The sequence below is a fragment of the Sinocyclocheilus rhinocerous genome, unplaced genomic scaffold (assembly GCF_001515625.1).
Source record: "Sinocyclocheilus rhinocerous isolate Xijiao unplaced genomic scaffold, SAMN03320098_v1.1 scaffold1314, whole genome shotgun sequence".
In the NCBI taxonomy this organism is placed as follows: Eukaryota; Metazoa; Chordata; class Actinopteri; order Cypriniformes; family Cyprinidae; genus Sinocyclocheilus; species Sinocyclocheilus rhinocerous.
The window spans coordinates 267443-290891 of NW_015644118.1; the positions used below are offsets into that span (position 1 = coordinate 267443).

The 23449-nt window shown below is 37.7% G+C and overlaps 3 protein-coding genes across 5 annotated transcripts in view; 1 reads left to right on the forward strand and 2 right to left on the reverse strand.

The window, feature by feature from the left end:
• Positions 1–21: 21 nt before the first annotated feature.
• On the forward strand, positions 22–12702 carry LOC107757996 (spermatogenesis-associated protein 6-like). 2 transcript variants are annotated; one of them, XM_016575617.1, is made up of 14 exons: positions 77–115; positions 534–635; positions 1111–1248; positions 1353–1401; positions 1506–1547; positions 2005–2129; positions 2347–2427; positions 5277–5519; positions 6327–6444; positions 7383–7423; positions 7538–7644; positions 9424–9520; positions 10321–10415; positions 12233–12702. In XM_016575617.1, the coding sequence occupies exons 3-14, from the start codon at positions 1171–1173 to the stop codon at positions 12405–12407; spliced, it is 1251 nt and encodes a 416-aa protein (XP_016431103.1). In that variant the 5' UTR covers positions 77–115; positions 534–635; positions 1111–1170; the 3' UTR covers positions 12408–12702. The 2 variants fall into 2 exon arrangements, with proteins under 2 accessions (XP_016431102.1, XP_016431103.1); XM_016575616.1 differs by lacking the exon at positions 534–635 and having other exon boundaries at positions 22–115.
• On the reverse strand, positions 12565–18695 carry LOC107757995 (deoxynucleotidyltransferase terminal-interacting protein 2-like). 2 transcript variants are annotated; one of them, XM_016575614.1, is made up of 8 exons: positions 18540–18695; positions 15772–17255; positions 15157–15672; positions 14893–15031; positions 14670–14765; positions 13890–14054; positions 13054–13163; positions 12565–12902 (listed from the first exon to the last, which is right to left on the reverse strand). In XM_016575614.1, the coding sequence occupies exons 1-8, from the start codon at positions 18612–18614 to the stop codon at positions 12794–12796; spliced, it is 2694 nt and encodes an 897-aa protein (XP_016431100.1). In that variant the 5' UTR covers positions 18615–18695; the 3' UTR covers positions 12565–12793. The 2 variants fall into 2 exon arrangements, with proteins under 2 accessions (XP_016431100.1, XP_016431099.1); XM_016575613.1 differs by having other exon boundaries at positions 15157–17255.
• Positions 18696–19807: 1112 nt separating this feature from the next.
• LOC107757997 (glutamate--cysteine ligase regulatory subunit-like) overlaps positions 19808–23449 on the reverse strand; it is a 7948-nt gene continuing 4306 nt past the window's right edge. Inside the window, exons 4-7 of the mRNA XM_016575618.1 lie at positions 22405–22461; positions 20586–20788; positions 20386–20500; positions 19808–20257 (exon numbers count right to left, since the gene is read on the reverse strand). Coding sequence (XP_016431104.1) covers positions 20085–20257; positions 20386–20500; positions 20586–20788; positions 22405–22461 — 548 coding nt within the window. The 3' untranslated portion in view covers positions 19808–20084. The remainder of the gene's footprint in view (positions 20258–20385; positions 20501–20585; positions 20789–22404; positions 22462–23449) is intronic.

Below are 23449 nucleotides of genomic sequence, written 5' to 3' on the forward strand. Positions count from 1 at the left end.
CATAGCAACCAAGTTAAAAAAAAACATAGGCGGACTAACGTCGCCCAAGAAGCCTTCAGCCTCACAAATGAGACAAAAAGCGCTAAAATGCACTGTCAAGTTGGATATCCAATCTGTAAGTACATCAGCCCGCGTCCCATTCTGCCTTTTTCGCTGAACAACAACATAAATATTCCTGTTTGCGTGTGTTATGATAGAAGTTATCGTGTTAGCATTCTGTTAGCAACAAGTGGCTATCACGGATGACTGAGTCAGTCCATCAGCAATCAGTCAAAGTTGCAAAAAGCAGAGACATGTTAATAAACGCTCTTGCATTCATTCCAGTCTCCGATGTGCTTATTTGAAGCAATGCAAATGCAAACTCCTCCATTTTCAGCTAAGCTGTTAGCAAGCATGTGTTGGTTTTGGTTTCAGACAGATCTTGTATTTTTTTCTGTACTGCATCATGAATATGAAAAAAAATTATCTTCTGATCTCCAGGATTTTTTGTTGTTGATTATTTTAATACTGTTATCAAAATGATCACTTCTCAGACATCCACATGACGTGACTAGGAAGAGGAAGTGGTTGATTTACATTCGGAGAGAAGCAAGACAATGTGGAATGAAAATTAATTGATATTTATTAACTAATATGTAAGTTTGTGTAAAATGATAAGTTGTGGTCGGTAAGATTTTTTCATGTGTCATGTCAAAGTTGCATTTATTTGACTGAAAATACACTAAAAACAGTAATATTGTGAACTGTTATTACAATTTAAAATAACTGTTTTCTGTTTTAATGTATTTTAAAATGTAATTTATTCCTGTGATGGCAAAACTACATTTTCATCATCCATTACAGCAGCATCATACATTACATACTTAGTGTCATATGATCCTTCAGAAATCATTCTAATGTGCTGATTTGGTGCTCAAGAAACATTTTAGCAGTTGTACTGCTTAATATTTTGTCGAAACTGATCAATTTTTGATAAATAGGAAGCTCAAAAGAGAGACATTGTCAATAGAAAGCTAAAAGAGCGGCATTGTGTGTGAAAGTTGATATAAAATATAATGGTATAAAATTTGGTGCAAAATGACCTCATGTTAATGTTTTTTCCCCCTATAGATAACTTGTCCAGGGGTGGTGTTACCATCCCAAGAAGACATTTATGTGAGTGTTCGGATAATGGGCCAGTATCAGAAGTCCAAGTGTGTCCCTCCAGTTTTCCCTCTGCGGCTACATGAAAAAATGGTGTTTGTGAAGGTAAGACTGTATTAAAAATGGCTTTGATTAATTTCAGCCTGTGACACATGCTATCTTACTATCTGATTTCTTTGTTTTCTTTCCTCTCCCATTCTCTTCGACAGATCTTTGTGGGAGCAGTTGACCCGGCTGTTGTAGCTGAGCATCTGGAGAGTAAGAATCCTTTGGGCTGTCTTCAGTTTGTCCTGTGTTCTTTCATAAACCTCAGATCGATAAACTTATATACCTTTCCATCATGTTGTTTTCCTCCACTGCAGATGATACAACATCTTTAGAGCTCATTCAGCTCATTCCTCCAGGTAAGATCTCACATCCATTCCAGCTGTAACACTGACAGATATTTGAGGCTGGAGATTGAGTTCTCCAAAATAGTGCTGTAAACTGAAAACATTACATTTGAGCTCGGCTTTGATTGAAGGCTCCAGCTTTTGCAGTTGACGCAACAGCTGAATTCTCAGACCTGCTAGTATAATTTCAAAAATTAACCAACATCAGCAGGGGAATACATACATTATTGGACCGAGCACTCTCATTAAAGTATGCATAAATCATGCTGCTTTCAATGGAGGTCTCTTGGGTTTACATTTTTATTTTATTTTTTGCACACAATCTGACACTCATTAGTTTCTTTTGCGTTATTACTTTAAAACGCAAAGAAACCACTTTATTGGCCCAAAACAACTTGATTACCCAGAGCTGTCAAGAAAAACGGACAGAATTCACCATTCCATCATGCATTTCTATTTGACTGTGCAGAGGGTGAGATCCTGGCCACGTTTGAAGAAGACACCCGGGAGTTTCTGTATCCAGGCCCCCGTTTGACTCCCAGAAGCCCTGGCTCAGAGAGAGAGATTCTGATGAAGAGATCCATCTCCTTCCCCGTGCGTGTGTCTTCCTCTCAGCGTTTTTGTCATATCTCTGATGCATCTTAAAAGCCGGTCCCATTTTCCTGCTATTTGCTTGAAGACGTAGATTGTTTTGGTAAATTGATCTGCCAAGAGTGTTATTATCTGCATTTGCCCTCTGTCTTTTCATCATTCGAAAAGTTTTGTGATGTTTTTTTTTCTGCTCTCTATCTCTTCTGTCTCGTTCCCTCAGGGAATCTCTCCCAAAGTGGAGTTTTCAACGACGTCTATTATTGAGGAGTGTGATGTGAAACATGGTCAGCCTGCCATGTCTGTGAGTCTCAGGGCTTTTATTATTGCCATTATATTGCAGCTGGTATTTGCTCCGTTCCAAAAGCTAGTGCGCTGCCTACATAGGCGCCTGGCTTCTGAAACGGCCGCATGATGCTTCTGCCCATTATGTTGTGGAACAGAGCAATTATTTGTGATGCTAAATGAAAAGAAACACTGAGGTTTAAACGAAAAGGATCAAATGAAGGCTTTTTTTAGATGTACATGGGAGTACAATGGGTCTCCCTGTCAATCAAACTGTCTGTTGCCATCTGTGCCACTTTCTGCTGTCCTTCTAGTGGCCTCACGCCCCCTTTCAGGATGTTCTTTTTACCATGCAGGTAATTGCAGAGAATTGGCTCGTTTCTACTCGGATCGGCGCTGATCAGTTGGACTTGACCGGTCCAATTTGTTTCTTCCATTAAATGCTCACAGACCTCTCGGTCCGTTTAGATTCGCTGATTGAGTCTGTATCCTTCATGTCAAGTTTCTCAGACCCTCGTTAGACCGCTTCTGCTGTTGACCATCTCATTGGGCCCGTTTCATGTGCGAGTCCTCCCTTTGTGGATGTCTCTAGTTCGGACTTGACACGGCATTCTGTAAAGCGGGCTTTCTCGGCGTGATTTGCATGCATTTGAACGGTGCTTGTTTCTTGTTTAATAAGCTACTTGTGGTGCTGGCTTTGTTGTTTCAAGGACATCAGGCTTTATCTCCCATTACCAACACCAGCCGAGCCACTAATCACATCAGACAAGCATGACTCCTGCTTTAAAATGGCCTCTTTGTCCCTCTGTCCAAAGAAAAAGGAAGAAAAGAGAGAGGGAGAGAAGAATAAAAGGAGAAAAAGCCACTTAGTTTAATTTCATTAAATCTCGACTCTTCAAACGGCAATCGCTATCAGGATTTACTTTTTTCTTTCTCTGCTTTTTAAAAATTGACTTAATATGCCAGGATGTTCCAATTAGCATTTAAATTATTGTTGTTTTTTTACATCCATGTAATGTCATTATCATATTAGGTTGAGACTGGCCATCAAATGCAATTAACATTTTTAAAAACGTATTTACCCAGGCAGCGCCTGCAGGAACAGAGTTATTGGGGCTCAGAATTATGTTAGCTGAGATTAGAGTTATTGAAGTCATTTGCCTGCAAAGCTGAGATTGGAACACTGAGGAAGGGTGTACATCAGGTTACATGTGTACATAACAAGGAAATTAGTGGATTAGCACGGTACGAACAGAAAGACGTTCACAATATCACTACAATAAAGCATGACCTTATACTCTCTTCCTCTGGGATCTTCTTTTCCCTTTTTATTTCAAAGGTGAAGAGTGTCATTTCTGCGTTACTAGTGGCAACAGACAGAAAAATAGTGATTGTTTCTAAACACACAGAGGCCATGCATTAATATTACTGCTGCTTGCGAAGGCATCACTGTTATTATTGCTTATAGTAAGGGATTTAAACAAACCCTTAAGCCTTAGTATTAAATACTGATGTTTAACTGTGCTACGAACATGAATAGCCACCACACACAACATCTTAGCAACTGCGTTGCAATATGCTAATAAACTTACAGGACACCTTAGCAACCACTCATAATACCCCTTGACATTTTCTTCACAAAATTTAGTTATTTTTCTGTTGCCTCTGAGCTTCTGAACGTTTTGATATATATATAGAAAATATTATTTTTGACCATGTTTCATGTAAAACTGTTAGTGTTATCTTAGTATTATTTACATACTATTGTAGTATTTCTTAATATTTTGAAATAGCTTTTTTTTTTTCTTTTAAATTTTTAGTTACATTTAGTTTTATGTGCATTTGCCATCTTTATTAGTTCTCTTTTTTTATATTTCTATTTAGCTTCAATTTATTTTTATTTCCGTTTTAGTAATTGTAGTATTTAACTCTTACCAAATTCATCTGATATTTGTTTAATTTAATTTTATTTAAACTTTATTTCATTACCAAAAACAATTTTGTAATAGTTTTAGTTTTAAAGGGTTAGTTCACCCAAAAATGAAAATTCTGTCATTAATTACTCACCCTCGTGTCATTCCAAACCCGTAAGACCTTCGTTCATCTTCGGAACACAAATTAAGATATTTTTGATGAAATGTGAGAACTCTCAGACCCTGCATAGACAGCAACGCAACTGTAATGTTCCCAGGTCCAGAAACATAGTAAGGACATCGGTAAAACAGTCCATGTGACATCAGTGGCTCAACTTTTTGAGCTCAAAGAAAACAAAAATAACATAATTTATTTAACAATTCTTCTCTCCCGAGTTACGTCTTCCGCCATTTTGGAGAGTACCCAAGAGCGTAATCGACGTAATCTGCGTTGTTTACGTTCGGGGGAGAAAGCGAGCGCATGAACATAATCTGCGTAATCAGCGTTGTTTATGCTTAGGGGAAAGCATGCGTATGTGTTGTGATACTCTCTAAAATTGCGGAAGACGTAACTCGGGGGAGAAGAATCGTTGAAAATTTTTTTATTTTTGTTTTCTTTGAGCTCAAAAAGTATTCTCATAGCTTCGCAAAACTGAAGTTGAGCCACTGATGTCACATGGACTGTTTTACCGATGTCCTTACTACGTTTCTGGACCTGGGAACATTACAGTTGCGTTGCTGTCTATGCAGGGTCTGAGAGCTCTCACATTTAATAAAAAATATCTTAATTTGTGTTCCGAAGATGAACGAAGGTCTTACGGGTTTGGAACGACATGAGGGGGAGTAATTAATGACAGAATTTTCATTTTTGGGTGAACTATCCCTTTAATTTCAGTTAATGGTAACACTGCAACTATGAATTCTTTTCAGTGAATATGTCTTTGTTCCTATCCAGTCATGTGGTCGTTCCTCAAGTAAGCCCTGTAGTGTGAGAACTTGCCCTGCAGACAAGAAGCCAGACACAGCGCCATCCTGTGGATACGAAAAGCCAACGGTGTCATCCCAAAGCCGTGCTCCTTCACCCTACACCCACCGCAAGATGTGTCAGCTGTCTGAGGAGGCCAGACAACGACTCAGCAACCTCAAACTGGGGCCCTACACATTTAAAAAAGAGACGGTCCCTCAGGCTCCATTCGTGGTGGGTCATATTGACTGATGAAACAATACAAGCAGAGTTTGTGTACTTTTCATCTTTGATTAATGATCACGGTGACACGGAACAGTAGCTCAGTTCAGCTGCATGTTATTAACATGTATGTGAATTGTAATATTTCTTCTCTGAGGATGTTGATTTCAGGAGACAGACAGCCGTGTCAAAATCTTTACTGGTTTTTGTGACTGAAGTAAAAGCATAAATTCTCCCTCTTGCTTCTTTTCCATGTTTTCTAAAACAACAGTACGTCCTGGGGTGCAAATATCAAAGCTGTCATGGGATAAAAGGCAGCTCTTGGATTTGTGTCTGATATCATCATGGCATTTCCTGTCACAGGCCTTTTAAAAAGTGGGTAGCCTTTTCAAAGAAAATCCCCAGGCTACAATTAACCTAAGTAATTAGCAAATTCTTCCCTCTTATTTCAGCTGATTATATTATGTGTGTTTAAAGTCGGCACACTTGTTTTGCATGAAAACTAAATAGCTAGTTTCATTAACTCGCTTGGTCACTTTACTATTTAAATGAAGTTCGAATGGACTAATTGAAGTCTGAGAGTTGAGTTTATACACAGACACCTGAGTCTGAGTAACTTCCCTCTGAAGTTTCTCTCCTCACTTTCACCTTCCTAGAAAAAAGTGATTAACTCTGAAATGAAAGTCAAAGTCATTTGAATAATCAATACTCCGTGTGTCAATGGAGTGTTGATGCACATCGCTTCACCTGCTAAATCAGAGATGAGCGAGTATTTATCTTTTAATGGACAACGTAGCTGATTGCATCTTCTGTTTTCAGGTGCCCCGAAGCCCAAACACGTCACTGATGGAATCCTCCATGTGTCTTATGTCTCAGTCATCTACTAAAAGAAGCCCCCTACGTCTGCAATCACGGAGCTACACCACAGACCACACAGGTTACTATAATATTTGTGTTTTTACATATCTATTTGTGGCATTTATTCATCCTCATGTTGCTCCAAATCTGTATGACTTTCGTTTACAAAAGAAGATATTTTGAAAAATGAATGACTCGGTGGGGTCCAGTGTTGTTTTGGATCCCACTGACTTTAATTGTATGGACAAAGACAGTTCTTCAAAATACACTACTGTTTAAAAGGAAAGAAATGATTTTTTTTATTAATACTCCGCTAGGACACATTAACTTGATCAAAAGTGATAGTAAAAACATTTATAATGTTATAAAAGATTTCTATTTTTAAAAATAAAATGTTGTTCTTTTGAACTTGCTATTCGCCAAAGGATCCTGAAAAAAATGTATCACAGTTTTCGCAAAAATATTAAGCAGCACAATTGTTTTTCAACATTGATAATAATAATAAATGTCTCTTGAGCATCAAATCAGCATATTAGAATGATTTCTGAAGGATCACGTGACACTGAACAGTGGAGTAATGGCTTTTCCATCATAGGAATAAATTAGATTTTACAATATACTAAAATAGAAAACAGCTTAAAACGGCAGTAATACTTCACAATAATTTACTGTTTTTACTCTAAATGCTATTTTACATTTGATCAAATAAATGCAGTCTTAGTGAGAATTTAACTTCTTTAAAAAAAAAACTTTTAAAAAAATCTTAAGTCTTAAAAAAACTTAAAAATAAAAAAGGTTTGAACAGTAGTGTAGCTTCTTTTGTGTTCTGCAGAAGAAAAAAAGTCAGGTTGGAGCGACATGTCAGTGAGTAAATGATTTTGATTTTTAAATGAGATATCCTTTTAAATCCTTCTTTTGAGTATTTGAATCGATTCTTGATCATAAAGTGTTATCAGCTGTGTTTTTGTGTGTTGTGGAGGATGCATTTTACCATATTTTCCCACAAAACTTCTCTAGATCCCTCTCTCCTTGGAAGTTTTAGATCAAAGCCGTCACATGTAAGTTAGAAAGTGTTTGGTTTGAACAAATTACAGTTCAATTAATGTACGGGAATCCTTGCCTATTCTGACCCTGTTTTCTCCACTATATCTCTTGGGGAGGCATCCACACAGACAGCCAGAAGTTCTCAAAATAAATCCCCCAAAAATCATTCCACCCCTGTGTCCAGCACGCTCCGAGATCAGAGTCCAGTCCTGACCCGCTCTTCCATGAGAGAACGGTACATTTAACACAACTTATTCTGCATTTACACTGTTTGCTGCAAAGCAATTTAACACAGACTGCCTTTGTTCTTGTCATCCTGTTCGATTTTGTCATTGGATTGATTTGTTTTTGTTTTTTTTCATTAGGACCAACATACATAAGCATTATACTTACTTATCCTTCCATATGTTTATTATATGTCATGCTTGTGCCAAAATCCATATTTTATTATATGCATTTTTCTCGAACCTATAAAGGTGCAGTGAGCGAAACTAGTGCTACCCCTTCGCCCTTTTCCTGTGAATTTCCAATTACGTGGTATTGACTAAATGTGGGGCTCATAAAAACAAAGCCCAGTAAACAGAGCGTCCATTCCACAAATCTATATTGTGATCACACACAACAGACAAGATGAATTTACTGCCTCACCTTCAAATGACAGAATCTGATGTTTGGTCATGTTTGTTCATTACTTATGAGAAGGGGGAAAAGCTGTTGTAAAAACAAGGGGAAATGCTATTGATTGGGTTTCAGTGAGATCTAATGCGTTTGACCCGACGCACAGTTTAATAAATTCCGAGAGACCCTTGTCATTGATCTGAACATCGGCTGCGAAACCGGCAAATGTTTGTTTGTTTGTTTGTTTGCTAGTCTCTCTACCACCGGCACCTTTTCCGCACGAGCATGAGCAAACATTTAAAATCAATAGACAATCTAAGTCTTGAGAGTAAATTGTGGGAAATGTGTGATACTATTCTGTCAATGGAAAGCATGACCGGAGTCACAGGCCCGGAGATTAAGGCTCGCTCCACAGATTCACACAATGACAGATCAGGCACGACTTTTTGAGCTGCTGATGGGGGGAAGTGAAAGAAATTATGGTTTCAAAAGTTCAGGCTGGCCCTCTCTGGCCTTCTTGTATGGTAATTATAAAGACCATCTTATGGCCCACCTGCGTCACGGCCATTAAAGATAAAGAACCACAGTGATGCATGACCTTTCATACAGATCTGCTGGTCTTTTTACCTCTATATTCCTTTTCATAAAAATTGTAATTAATTCTCTTCTTCTATCTTTTTAACAAGCTAGTGAGTTAATGTGAGTTAATATATTGCTAGTTTATTCACGCACAGGTTTTGATATTGTAAACCCAAGGACACGGCTCAAATGTTTGGGTAATTCCTCATCTGAGCTTCTCTCTTGTGGCATATTTAGATGCATAAAAAGAAAATATCAGCATTTGCTACAGGGCTGGAGATAAATGTCTCTGTACGTGTATTTGTGATTTAACTTCATGATTTAACTGGTCTGAATTTTTTTCAAGTCGTATTTCCCAAGATGACAGAGCTCCAATGTAAGGGCGACAGCACAGACTAGTGGTTTGAGCTGGTATTGTTGGTATTTATTTCAGTATAGATTTTGGTTTCCCTTTCATTTTTTTTCAACTTAATTTTTATTCTTAAAGATTTTTTTCTCTCACATATATACAATAAGCAATACATGAAACATAATCAGAAAAATAAAAAAAATATTTGTAAATTATGTATATTTAAAATGATATATATATATATATATATATATATATATATTTAATTATATATAAATAATATATATATTTAATTATATATAAATAATATATAATTATTTAATTATATTAATTATTTAATATTAAATAATAATATATGTAGTTAAAAAAGAATTAGTTTTTAGCAAATTTGTCATTGCTCATATTTGAGTAAAGACTTTGATCCCTTTGATTTGTATTTTCAGTCCTGTTGTTTTCCATTTCCTACAGGTTCCAGAGTTCATCCAGTCCCTCACAGTCGGAGGAGATCCACAAACGAGTGCAGAGAATCCTAGACATCCACGGACCTCGCTACAAGCTTTCTTTTGTACGTCTCGCCTGAGATCGCAACTGCATGTAATGCTGTCATTCAATGTGCACATTAACCCATGCAGAAGCATTCTCCAAAACACTCGTTACGGCACATGTCAGTGTTTCAAACATCCTCCATTGATTCTGTCAGGCACTCTGTATTCTTCACATCCATTGTGTCAGGATGTGCCGCTACTGTCTTCCAGGAAGTGAACGAGGTAATCACCTTACGTGCTCATTCTTTCTGTTCGCTTGAGTCGTGGGCCGCTTAAATGCATCACCACCCACACCGTGTTTCACTGAAACACCCTGACGTGAAAGAAAAGCAAAAGAGTTCTAATTACTCTAAAGCTTCCCCAAATCCTCCCTTAGAGGAAAAAAAAGAGCGCATGTACACTGGGAAGGAGGTCTGCAGGCTGACGGCTGTTGTTACAGGCTCATCTTTTACAGACAGAAGAGAGAGCGAGGAGATGCCACAGTGACACAGTTGGGTGCCAAGCGCTGCGTGGCTGAAGCCCAGCTCGAGAAGAGAAATGTGTAATCCACTCCAGAGTTAAAAAGAGAGAAGGACTGGGATTTATTTAAAAAAGTTTTAATCAAGCAGATTTGCTTTTATGAGAGTTTCACTCTTTATTGCATTAGCAGATTTTTGGAAAAAATTAATTAGTTTGGGATATTCGGCAGTGCTACATATCTTTGTGCTAATTTCACCATATTATAATTAAACATTGGTTTATTGCATTATTTAGAGATAATGATTTGAATATTTTCATGACTAAAGTGTGTGTGTGTGTGTGTGTGTGTGTGTGTTGTCAGGATGAAGAGAGTGAGGAGGAGGAGGGGTTCAGACAGAGTTCACGTGTTTCCACCCACCATGACTCAGTGATTGACAGCCGGCTGTCAAAGGACAGGTAAACATCGCCTCATTTCAAACTGTTTAGGATTTCTAGCCTAAATTAAAATTTAAAGAACCTTTCCTTTGGGTGATGTGTATGTATATATACAGTATCTCACAGAAGTGAGTACACCCCTCACATTTTTGTAAATATTTTATTATATCTTTTCATGTGACAACACTGAAGAAATTACACTTTGCTACAATGTAAAGTAGTGAGTGTACAGCTTGTATAACAGTGTAAATTTGCTGTCCCCTCAAAATAACTCAACACACAGCCATTAATGTCTAAACCGCTGGCCACAAAAGTGAGTACACCCCTAAGTGAAAATGTCCAAATTGGGCCCAAAGTGTCAATATTTTGTGTGGCTACCATTATTTTGCAGCACTGCCTTAACCCTCTTGGGCATGGAGTTCACCAGAGCTTCACAGGTTGCCACTGGAGTCCTCTTCCACTCCTCCATGACGACATCACGGAGCTGGTGGATGTTAGAGACCTTGCGCTCCTCCACCTTCCGTTTGAGGATGCCCATGCTTGGCCAATCCATCACCTTTACCCTCAGCTTCTTTAGCAAGGCAGTGGTCGTCTTGGAGGTGTGTTTGGGGTCGTTATCATGTTGGAATACTGCCCTGCGGCCCAGTCTCCGAAGGGAGGGGATCATGCTCTGCTTCAGTATGTCACAGTATATGTTGGCATTCATGGTTCCCTCAATGAACTGTAGCTCCCCAGTGCCGGCAGCACTCATGCAGCCCCAGACCATGACACTCCCACCACCATGCTTGACTGTAGGCAAGACACACTTGTCTTTGTACTCCTCACCTGGTTGCCGCCACACACGCTTGACACCATCTGAACCAAATAAGTTTATCTTGGTCTCATCAGACCACAGGACATGGTTCCAGTAATCCATGTCCTTGGTCTGCTTGTCTTCAGCAAACTGTTTGCGGGCTTTCTTGTGCATTATCTTTAGAAGAGGCTTCCTTCTGGGACGACAGCCATGCAGACCAATTTGATGCAGTGTTTGGCGTATGGTCTGAGCACTGACAGGCTGACCCCCCACCGCTTCGACCTCTGCAGCAATGCTGGCAGCACTCATACGTCTATTTCCCAAGCACAACCTCTGGATATGACGCTGAGCATGTGCACTCAACTTCTTTGGTCGACCATGGCGAGGCCTGTTCTGAGTGGAACCTGTCCTGTTAAACCGCTGTATGGTCTTGGCCACTGTGCTGCAGCTCAGTTTCAGGGTCTTGGCAATCTTCTTATAGCCTACGCCATCTTTATGTAGAGCAACAATTCTTTTTTTCAGATACTCAGAGTTCTTTGCCATGAGGTGCCATGTTGAACTTCCAGATAACACCAAATTTAACACACCTGCTCCCCATTCACACCTGAGACCTTGTAACACAAGTATCTATATCTATAAGATTTTGTGAAATAGGGAGTCTTAATCTGCAGTTTTATGTCGCAATTGTTGAACTTTTTACGTTCAACAAATATATACATTTTAAGAAATTAGCTGGAAATAAAAGCATTTGACTGTGTCTCTCACACACACACATATAATGGAATGTTATAAAATATTATGGTATGTTTTCCACATGTAACGTTTATAATTGCACATAAAATTAATGGAACAAAAACGTCATATTGTTTGAGCTCCTGAGTGAGACTTGTATACTATTAACGAGTTATGGATAAATAATTGAATTTAAAGTTTAGCCATTTTTAGTTAGCCTTGAAAATGTGAGCTTGTCATAGTTGCAGTGGAATATGCAGTTATAAATTTTAATTTGACATTCCATAAACATTGTGTCCCGTCCATACTGCAGGCTTATTTCTGGAGATCCATCTGTTCATTTAGACAATGGAACATTCTGGACTAACAGAGCAGCTGCATACACAGGAAAGCCCCACAGAGCTGTGTTTGAGGACAGTTTGAGCAAAATCTACAGGAACCTCTACAGAAACGCATCACAGCCAGGACACAGTGGACAAAGCACCTGAACACAATGACCATAGATATGTTCAATCGGTTATTTAATGTATTTGCGTATGTCTGGCAAATCAAATCAGGAAACAGTATGGGTGGTGGAAGCTTGACAATGTGTTACATACTTTTTTTTACTTCCATAATGACAGCATTAGTAAAAAGAAAAACACAACATTTTGGACTTAATTTATTATGCATCCACAGCCAGAGAGGAATGATCAGTCTCTTCAGTCAGTCTTCCGATCTCGATCCATTTAAGAAAAAACTCTAAAAATTTGCATGTTTTTTTACATGCAATACAAATGATTATAACACTAAAAAAGCATTTTCATTGATCCACTGAAATTAAAAATATATATACAGTTGCTTCATATTTCAAGAACTGATTTGCCTTATGAAACTATTTATTCGTTTTCTTTTTGTGGAACATGTGCTTCTTTTTGTTCATCTTGCCAGCGGCCTGTGCTGCTTTTTCTGCCATGATCTCTTGATATTTCTTTTTGTTATAGCTGAAAAGAGAAGAAAAGAGGTATTTTAGAACATGATAATTAATTTAAAACAATAGTGAGAACAGTCAATAAAAAAAAAAACATTTTCATGAATACAAATCATTTATCTCAGTTTACTGCATATAAAGCTAATCAGCCACAGTTTTCTTACCTTCTAAACTCTGCATCAGCAAGCAGCTCTTCAACAATGGTCCTTTTCCTTTGTTTCTTAGGGATTCTAGAACTATAAAAGTCTACAGGGTTGTCAACCACTGTACCAACCTGAAACAAAAAGAGCAAAACTTTACTCGAAAGAATAGAACAATATGCCATTGTCTGCTTTCTTTAAACATGCACGCCTGTGGTTAATTGCAAAGTCAGTATTTTGATAACCATTCCCATTTTTCAGTTTCAGTTTTTTTTTTTTGTCTTATGAACAATGGCTTTTTTTAAGTTGTTTGAGGGGAAAAGTCTGTTGCTGATAAAGACTCCCCAACTTAGGGCTGGGCGGTATATCAAGTTTGTAGGATATATCGATATATATTTTTTTTTATAAGCAATATGTACGGTGCCCGGCTATTTATGATAGCAGATGGCAGTAATGGAGTAATCAAAATATAATGCAATTAATCTATGCTCTTGTGTTTATTTACTTTCATTTTTAGTTAGTGAATTGAACTAAAAATCAGTTTTTAGATTGTAATGTTACAATTTTAGAATGTAATGTGATTTTAGCTCCTTTTTCGCACATAACCTACTTTCACTATATTTGTTTTCACTAATCTAAACATTGTTTCATTGGACAACATTGGGCAGGATATTAAAAATAATAATATATAACATCCTGCCCAATGTTGTCCAATGAAACAATGTTTACAAATATAGTGAAATGTATATTTTTTTAATCCAATTAGAAAATACCAAGACATATACTGTATATCGCATTTCATCCAAAAAATGCCGATATGAATTTTTTTGGCCATATTGCCCAGTCCTACCCCAACCAACCTGAAAGTACTTGGGAAATCCTTCTCTGTCATTCTTCTTGTAGAAGCGCTTTGGGTCCATGGCTGAGCGCATCTTAAGTGCCTTCAGGTCATTTTTGAGCTCTTCTGTTAATTCAGGAGCTCTCATGTTGAACCAGCCATCACCAGTTGTCTTTTCTCTTTCCGCCTGTATATGACAAATATCACACAAATAAGATTAGTACATTGCTTATAAAACCCTGATGTAATCAAAAGCATGAGAATTACAAACTTTATTTGTTAACACTATCGCTATAATGACTTGAGATATCATCAGAAATCATAACCATTGCTTGAGTATTAAAGATTTAAAGTGACACACTACCGTTAAAGTTTTTATCTCACCAAGACTACATTTATGATCAAAAAAAAAAAAAATAAATAATAATAATACTAATAAGAAATATTATCATTTAAAATTACTTTCCTCTATGTTCCTGTATTTTAAAATGTAATTTATTCCTGCAATGGCAAAGCTGCATTTTCAGCAGCCATTACTCCGTCTTTGAATAAAATGTCTTTTTCACTTTTGATCAATTTAATACACACTTGCTCCTAATTTAATTTTAAAAAAAATGTTATAATTTAGATTTAGATTTGATAAACTCCTTATTTAAAAAGAAATCATTTTACCCCAAACTTTTGAATGATATTGTAAGTTTTCAAGATGAATTAATAAAGAATAAAAACTGTAAAACAGCTTTCCTTTCAAGGAGACACAAAATATGAGACTATCCATTTCTACATGAATGGGTGTACCCACCTTGCGCTTGAGTTTAGCAGCATGTTTAGATTCACTGTATGGAGGCACAGCATCTTTCTTCTCAAATTCCGGAACGATAACACTCTTCTTCAGCAACTACACAATGAATACAACATTTTTTTTATGCCCTTTAGCTTAAATAAGCATTACAGCTGCACAAAATGCTTTGAACTGTCATCAAATACAGCCAAAGTTTCATCCAGAATAATAAATTATTATTTACCTCATCCTGATTGTTCAGGTCCTTCAGGCTTTTCGAACTGTTGGAAAGACTCTTTGGCTTGTTGCCATCAAAACTGATGTACAAACCACCAAGTTCCTTCATTTTCAGACCTGTGTCAATGGCACTAGATAGCTGTATCCTGAGCAAGAAAAAACAGTTTGACATTTTCAGACTAAATATAATTTAAATATTACATGTAAATATTTAGTGAAGAGCTTTTAATATTTAAAAATCAATACAATAGTAGAAACAAAAACAACTTACAGAGGCTTTTTGGGAGCAAACAGCACTTTTGAATCTTCATCATCATCGTCATCTCCATCCTCATCAACAAAATCCTCCTCATCCTCTTCCTCGGTTTGCTTGGCATCAACATAATACTGTTTCTTAGACCGTAGTCCAGGTTTAGTGTCTATAACAAACAGTCCTTTACCATGTGCCTCTGCTTCTTCTGACACCTGATTTCCATCAGGGCACATCACATCGTCTTCACTCTGCACATCTTCAGCTTTATGTGAACAGCCTTCCTCCTCTGAAGACAGACCTTCATCAGCACTGTCTTCATCCTCACTGCTGTCGAGTAAACTGATCATTTGTTTCTGGGGAGGAGGTTTCTTAGATGTTTCCTCTGTGATGGTCAAATTTGTTTGAGTGTGTGAGCTTGTAGAAGGGCCTTCAAGGTCATTCAACGGTACGGAGTTGTTTTCGGTTGTCTTAACGGTGTCATTAGCTTCCTCATAAACGATCACACCTTTCTTTTCGCGATCAACCTTGTCCTCATGCTCCTCAACCACAGCTGGTACAGGATCTTCTAGGGTGGTTTCTACCACATCCTCCTTCACAGGCTCAGTATAAGTCTGATCCTCAATAGCCTTCTCAATCACAGCTGGCACAGGATCTTCTGCCGCAGCTTCTGCCGTATCCTCCTTCACAGGCTCAGAGCATGTATGATCTTTAACAACATGGCTTGTCTCCACAAACTCTGGCTCATCATTTTCCATGGCAACTTCTCCAGACTCTTCAGTTAGCGTAGCAGAAGTTTCAGCCGCAGGTTTTTCTTGAAGTGTCAGAGTTTCAGTTCCACGGTCCTCCACCGGCTCAACGTCTTGCATGCTGCTCTGGGGTTCCTGCATCTCAATGGCCTCATCCTGATCAAGAACTACAGTGGTATCTTCAGCTCTCTCCTCAATCATGGTGCACTCCTGAGCTTCACTGGTGTCCATGGTCACGGTGCTGTCCAGTTGATCTACTGTGTCTTCAGCTTCATCTCCATCAGGTACTGGAATACTTTCATGAGGAGTTTCAAGCCCCTCACCCGGTTCCTCAGGCATGGCAGCAGCAGTTGTAATGGTGTCACTTACATGAGAAGCCACTTTTGCTTTACTTCTTGTCCTGGTTACAGGAACCGCACAGCTACTACTAGCAGACCCGGTTCGGCTACTACAAGGAGTCCCCCTTCCTCTTTGAGGGCTGGGGCTCCCTTGAGAAGTGCAGACATCAGTAGCTACCGATTCTGAATTGGATTCACCAACCAGAGTGTCAGGTTTGGGCTGACGCCTGGTGGATCTCCACGGACTCATGCTGGGACCAGACTTGTATCCATCAGAGTCAGTTTTGTCGTCAACTACTGTTTTGCGCCTACTTGCACTCTTCCTGGACATTGGAGAAGAAGGGGTGTCTGTGGTTTCCTCAAAGCTCAAAGGGATCGGCTCAGTCGGTTTTACCTTCTGGTTTCGTGCAGATCTGCGGACCACAGATCCACGTAGGCCAGAAACACTGGAGGAGCATGACTCTGGTTCAGATGAATCTGCTTCTGTGGAAGGAACAGCAGTCTTCCGATGGCTCCTTGTTATCGGACGGGTGTCCATAGCTTTAGTGACGGATACAGAAGAACTGCACGACTCAGCCCCTGAGGGATCATCATCATCATCCTTTGTGGCATCTTTTGCAGCTGCTGAAGTCAGTACACGTTTCCTCAGGCTGTACGGAGCTCTGCGAGAATGGGTTGCGGACACCTCAGATGAGCAGGATTCAACTTCGGATGCCTCGTCCTGTACTGTGGGCTTCCCCCTGACTGCAGTTCTCCGTCTGGTTCTAGGTGTCACCTGCACATCAGAAACTACAGAGCAGCAGGACTCGGACTCAGACACATCAGCTTCATGGGTAGAGTTAGGCTGCTTTTTGTCAGCAAGGAGACGTGTGGATCTTCTAATGTCACACTTTGGCAGACTTGCTGCTGAGGAAGAGGCAGTACTGTCGTCCTTTGGCTCATCTGGCTGGGAGTTGCCAACAAATTCGGACTGGGGCTGGTTTTCTTCCATTAGCGTTCTGCGCCGTGTTCTTCTGGTCGAAGTAGTAGGCTGCTGTGAGAGCAAGAACATTTGCTTCAGATTATTCAAGGACTTCTTATAATTTTTTTTATAGACATTTGAATTGATACGCACTAAAATTTAAATTAATCAGAGTAGGCTGCTGTGAGAGCAAGAACATTTGCTTCAGATTATTCAAGGACTTCTTATAATTTTTTTATAGACATTTGAATTGATACGCACTAAAATTTAAATTAATCATACACAACCAATCAACTGCTACTTACTCAATCTTTAATATTACTTTTTTTTTTTTTTTTTAAATGTTCGAATAATAGCTATTTAGTAAACACAAACATTATGAGTTATAGCTGGATTATTTACTCAATGAAAATAAATTTAAGACAGAAATAAAAGTAGACATTGCTCAGTGATGGATTGACAGTGTATAATTTAAAGGTTGCATGAGGTTTTATGCGATTTCGGACAGGGTAGCAATAACAAGCTAGCTTTGAAAGCATAAGATCCCACCCTCCCTGCAAAGCCAAGCCTTCTCTCTAAAACAGCGGCTAACCAGCGACATGATGAGAGACGGCGTTGGTGGAGGGTTGAACTGGATGCTGGCAGATTACCTCATGTCTCATTCACCGGAAAACATTACAGTACAAAGCGCATATTACTATATATAATAATAGCGCCTTCCATCCTCGCTCGGTCTGCTGATGACGTATAATGTCTGCGCGAACAGGGTGCGCAGAAGTATGCAAATACATCCATAGACAGATAGGAAGGACAGCCTATCGTAGCCCTCGAACCGAGTGATATGATTGGACGAACTTTTTGTGAAGGGACTTTCAACCAGCATAACAAAAATGCTTTTGAACCAAATCACCTACCCTGCCTTTAACCATCTTTTGAAATATTTATATCATCACACATAATCTGGGTTGTGATGATGTTTTTCCCACTAATACTGCAATACTTTAACAGTTCTGCTTTTATAACATAACCTAATGAGCATGATCACGCATGGTGAGACTGCAGCCCAAAGCTACACATGCAGCCTGTCTTGTTTAATAACTTAAGTGTCAAGTCGAGGAAGAAGGCAAAACAGACGACATAAAAAAAATATGAACGGACACTATTATCTAATTAAATATGGACGTGATTTGTTACTTCAACAGGTTTCCCACACTTGCTCGGGCATGTATGGACACATGCGGCGACTCATTATTACATGAAAGTACATAACTTACAACACTGCAATTACAAGCACACACTGACGCTTGCGGAGAATATGTAGACTAAATGGCTAAACTACTTAAGAACCATACATACCGTGGCTCCAGAGTTTTCATCGCTGGTATCTTTCACAGGGGAGCCCACGCGTGTTCCTCTCCTGGTGGCCACCATTTTGCCACTATAATGACGCTAGACGCACTTCCGCTTGCGAGACGCGTTCTCTGAATGCGCAGGCGCGACTAATCGATGCAGGAAAGCATCGCTGAACAGGGGCCAATTACAAGTTAAGACTGTCTTAAGAACTAATTTCATCAACTAGTAGCTAGCCAAAAGGTAATCAGACTTACTTTTAGGATTCACATTAGACAATTCTCCCTTTTTATAACTGACTTGAAAAAGTTATGACCAGTTTAAAGAAAACATTTTTTAGATAACTAACTTTTTAAAGGGGTCATATGATGCGATTTCAATTTTTCCTTTCTCTTTGGAGTGTTATCTAAGCGGTTTATGCAATTGGCCCCAGATTTGAGTGTTGGGTGAGTTGCAAGTAATGATATGGATTTGTGTCTTGATTTTACCTTCTAACCAGTTGTGCTCTTGACTATTAAAATTAATTCATACATTCATTAATCAAAAAAAAAAAAAAATCTAAATGTAAAAACATAAACATTGAAATGAATGGAACCCAATGCCAGTCCATGTTTAATTTTCAATTCCTAAGTTTATAAACCACATTAAAAATGTTTAACACAATATGGGAAAATAGTAATTACATGTACATTATATAAATGAAAATCTCTCTTATATGATTGGCTCCAACAGGATTCATCATTACAATGAATAAATAACACAGGTAAAAATATATTTTCTGACTATTCGCTAGATACTGGAACTAATCATTTTTTTCCTGCAAGTGTGGAATTTTCCAGTATTTTATATACAATGAATCAATGCCGTTCATGCCATGCATGTTTACAGCCTCTCATACAGTTACATATTTGAATATTTCTTTTTTATCAGATAAGCAAAGCATTTTGTTTACAAAGAGATGCAAAAGAGATAGAATCAGCTGTTGACAACAGGTTAAAAACACATTTACTGAACATTCCAAGCAAAGCATCAATCAAAATAAATTATACAAACTTAAAACACCAGCAGGACTTAAAATTTGACATTCAATTTTGAAGTAAAAAATCTACAACTATGTGGTCCACTCTTTGAAAAACATGCGGTTAACATTTTTAAATAAAACAGAAAAAATCTCCTAACGTTTTTCACCAAAATCACGGGGGCAATGATTTACAAAACAACTTTTTGGTATTTTAAGCATCTTAATCTGCTGTCCCATCAACCATTGTTTTATATTTAATTTTGACCCTTTTGATAAATGGCAAGAATTAAACCAGGCCAGGTCAAGAGAAAAAAAAAAAAAAACTCAGACTAAAAGGCACTTTGCATTTATCTACAAGAACAGACAGCTATCTAAATATTCTAAATCATGAGTGAAAATGAGTCAAGTGGGTTGGATGAATTTTTTTAAACCACCTCTAAAATATGTATCAATGATGTAGTAGCTCCCTGAATTTAGTGGAATAAATTTCAGAAATCCAAAAAAAAAAAACCCTGTTCAAACTGGAAATGTTAATGGTCATTGCTCTTTTTAGCATGAACAATGTAGCCTTTTGCTTTTATGATGCCTCTGCTCTTGACGATGATAGAGTACCGTAAGACCCACTCCAGCCTCCAATTGGCCACCTGCAGGTCCTTACTGCTCCCCTGCACTGCTTCCTGGAAGCCTGCTGCACTGATTAGCTCTAGACACAAGAAGAAAGATTGGCATCATTAGATTTCCTGTGCTGTTGCTCATGCTGTTTTATAATTAAACTGCAGAGCCAGTTCATGCACAGTCATTGAGCGCAATGATTCAGCATAAAATACACACCTTTGGGGTCATTGTGTGTAAGCAATTGTATGTCGAACTCTTTAGCAAATGCAGTGAGGTCTGGAGGCATCACACAGCACGAGGCCAGATTCACCTGATTACTACTCGGCTTTACCTGCATAGCATGAAAGAGCACCAAATACATTGTAAATTATAAATTATTCTGTTATGTGCAGAAAAAATACACACTCATAGCAGACCTGAGCCCAGTTATAGAGCTGCTCTAAGAGAGTTTTGTCCAAGTCCGACGTGCCGATGGCAGCGATCTTCTGGCTTTGCACAAGACTTTCCAGCTCCTTCCACAGCGGCTGCAGGTGGGTCAGCGTCTGTGCCTCACCCTCCGGGAGAGGAGGTGGAGCAATGATCACAGAATCCAACTGAGATACGCCTAATGAAAGACAAGCTGAACAACACGGACAAGAGGAGAGAGGGTTATTGTCAAAACAACTGAATTTAATATTCACATTCAATGCCGTTCAAACGTTTGGGCTCAGTAAAAAAAATTAAAGAAATAATATTCAGCAAGGGTGCATTAAATCAATAACAAGTGACAGTAGAGACTTTTACATTGCTACAAAAAAAACTATTTCAAATAAATGCTGTTCTTTTGAACTTTCTATTAATCAAATAATCCTGAAATAATGTATCATGTTATGTTTTCCACAAAAAGTTCATGATGATGATTAAAATGATGATAAGAAATGTTTCTTGAGGACAAAATCAGCATATTACAATGATGTCTGAAGGATCATGTGACACTGAAGACTGGAGTAATGGCTGCTGAAAATTCATGCTGAAAATAAATTACATTTTAAAATAAAAAAAAACAGAACATTTATTTAAAATGGTATTTAAAAAATTCAATCTTAATGTTTTAATTTATTTTTGATCAAATAAATGCAGCCTTGGTAAGCAGAAGGGATATATTGACTAAGTGATCTGAAAGTGTATATATTGACTAACTGATTTGGTCAAAAATACAGCTACTTAGGCATATTTGATGCCACTTGTTGAAAATGATGGTCATTATTATTTTTGTATGAAGTTTATTCCTAAGCTTCACAAATTAGTCATATCATGAGGACGTTGCTGATTTCATACTCTAATATATAAAATATATTATTTAGTATTGTAATTATAAAATTACAAATTATTATATAAATTAATTATGGATCATAATTAACATATAATGTGATCTCTTTGTTTACAGACTACTAATTTTCATATATTTCTTAGAGCCTTAAATGTCTAAAACACACTCTTAGTATGCTCAATTCAGTTAAAGGTAAGAAACTTGCACTAAGTAAATATACATGATCAGTTTTACCTAATTAAACATAATACTATTCATGTAAATGGCATCACACAAATGATGTCTGAAGGATCATGTGACACTGAAGACTGGAGTAATGGCTGCTGAAAATTCATGCTGAAAATAAATTACATTTTAAAATAAAAAAAAACAGAACATTTATTTAAAATGGTATTTAAAAAATTCAAAATCTTAATGTTTTAATTTATTTTTTATCAAATAAATGCAGCCTTGGTAAGCAGAAGGGATATATTGACTAAGTGATCTGAAAGTGTATATATTGACTAACTGATTTGGTCAAAAATACAGCTACTTAGGCATATTTGATGCCACTTGTTGAAAATGATGGTCATTATTATTTTTGTATGAAGTTTATTCCTAAGCTTCACAAATTAGTCATATCATGAGGACGTTGCTGATTTCATACTCTAATATATAAAATATATTATTTAGTATTGTAATTATAAAATTACAAATTATTATATAAATTAATTATGGATCATAATTAACATATAATGTGATCTCTTTGTTTACAGACTACTAATTTTCATATATTTCTTAGAGCCTTAAATGTCTAAAACACACTCTTAGTATGCTCAATTCAGTTAAAGGTAAGAAACTTGCACTAAGTAAATATACATGATCAGTTTTACCTAATTAAACATAATACTATTCATGTAAATGGCATCACACTAAGCAGAACTTACCCATGTCCACCGCACTTCTGATGGATGAATGGTCCGACTCGGTGAGAAAAAGCTTTACTGTAAAGACATTTAAACATATTTAATAACATGCACATCAAAGTTATTATAGTTTTGCATTTTTAAATTCATTTTTTCAAAATAAAAATTTGAGTTTTATTTTGGGGGAAGTCGTGGCCTAATGGTTAGAGAGTCAGACTCGTAACCCAAAGGTTGCGGATTCGAGTCTCGTACCGGCAGGGATTGTAGGTGGGGTGAGTGAATGTACAGCGCTCTCTCCCACCTTCAATACCACGACTGAGGTGCCCTTGAGCAAGGCACCGAACCCCCAACTGCTCCCCGGGCGCCGCAGCAAAAAATGGCTGCCCACTGCTCCGGGTGTGTGTTCACGGTGTGTGTGTTCACTGCTGTGTGTGTGCACTTTGGATGGGATAAATGCAGAGCACGAATTCCGAGTATGGGTCACCATACTTGGCCACATGTCACTTCACTTCACTTCACTTTTAATATCGTTTGCAATAAAATTTAGTTTCGTTTTTATTAGTTTCATTAATAATTTTGTGAACACATTTCTATTTAGTTTTTATATAGTTTAGTTTCAGTTTTAGTTTTAGTGATTAAAGTTTATTAGATTTAACAGATCACTTCCAGAGCGCAGGCCAAAGAAAGACTTAGGCTAACCAACCTTAATTAAACTTAGTGATGCAAACGTCTAGCGACACAAAATTAAAGCATGCTGAGATTGATTAGATGGTAAAAGTATACAAATACACACCAAAATGAAGCAGTCATGCCTTTTTAAATCTACACAAGTTGCGCTTACATTATATGTAAAACGCACTAGACTGAATGATAAATGTGTGTTGTGATATTTAATTTGAAAATAAATGTAGCTAATTTCTTTATATTATAGCCTATGTCTTTCATCTTATTTAACTATAATCATGATACCGTAACTGTCGTGTCTTGCTCACTTTCCCGCGTACAAGCGCGCATAAATAAGTGGGACTAATGAAATTCAATAATAATGGCGGAGCCTCAACATTCG

Bases quoted from the DNA above. Each gene is read 5' to 3' on its own strand.
- LOC107757996 (XM_016575616.1), top strand. From the start codon at position 68: ATGAGACAAAAAGCGCTAAAATGCACTGTCAAGTTGGATATCCAATCT. The intron at 116-1,110 runs GTAAGTACATCA...TTCCCCCTATAG, and splicing joins TCAAGTTGGATATCCAATCT to ATAACTTGTCCAGGGGTGGT. The intron at 10,416-12,232 runs GTAAACATCGCC...TCCATACTGCAG, and splicing joins AGCCGGCTGTCAAAGGACAG to GCTTATTTCTGGAGATCCAT.
- LOC107757995 (XM_016575613.1), bottom strand. From the start codon at position 18,614: ATGGTGGCCACCAGGAGAGGAACACGCGTGGGCTCCCCTGTGAAAGAT. The intron at 15,032-15,156 runs GTAAGTTGTTTT...TTTCTTGCTCAG, and splicing joins TTTGCTCCCAAAAAGCCTCT to GATACAGCTATCTAGTGCCA. The intron at 14,766-14,892 runs GTAAATAATAAT...TTCATTGTGTAG, and splicing joins ACCTGAACAATCAGGATGAG to TTGCTGAAGAAGAGTGTTAT.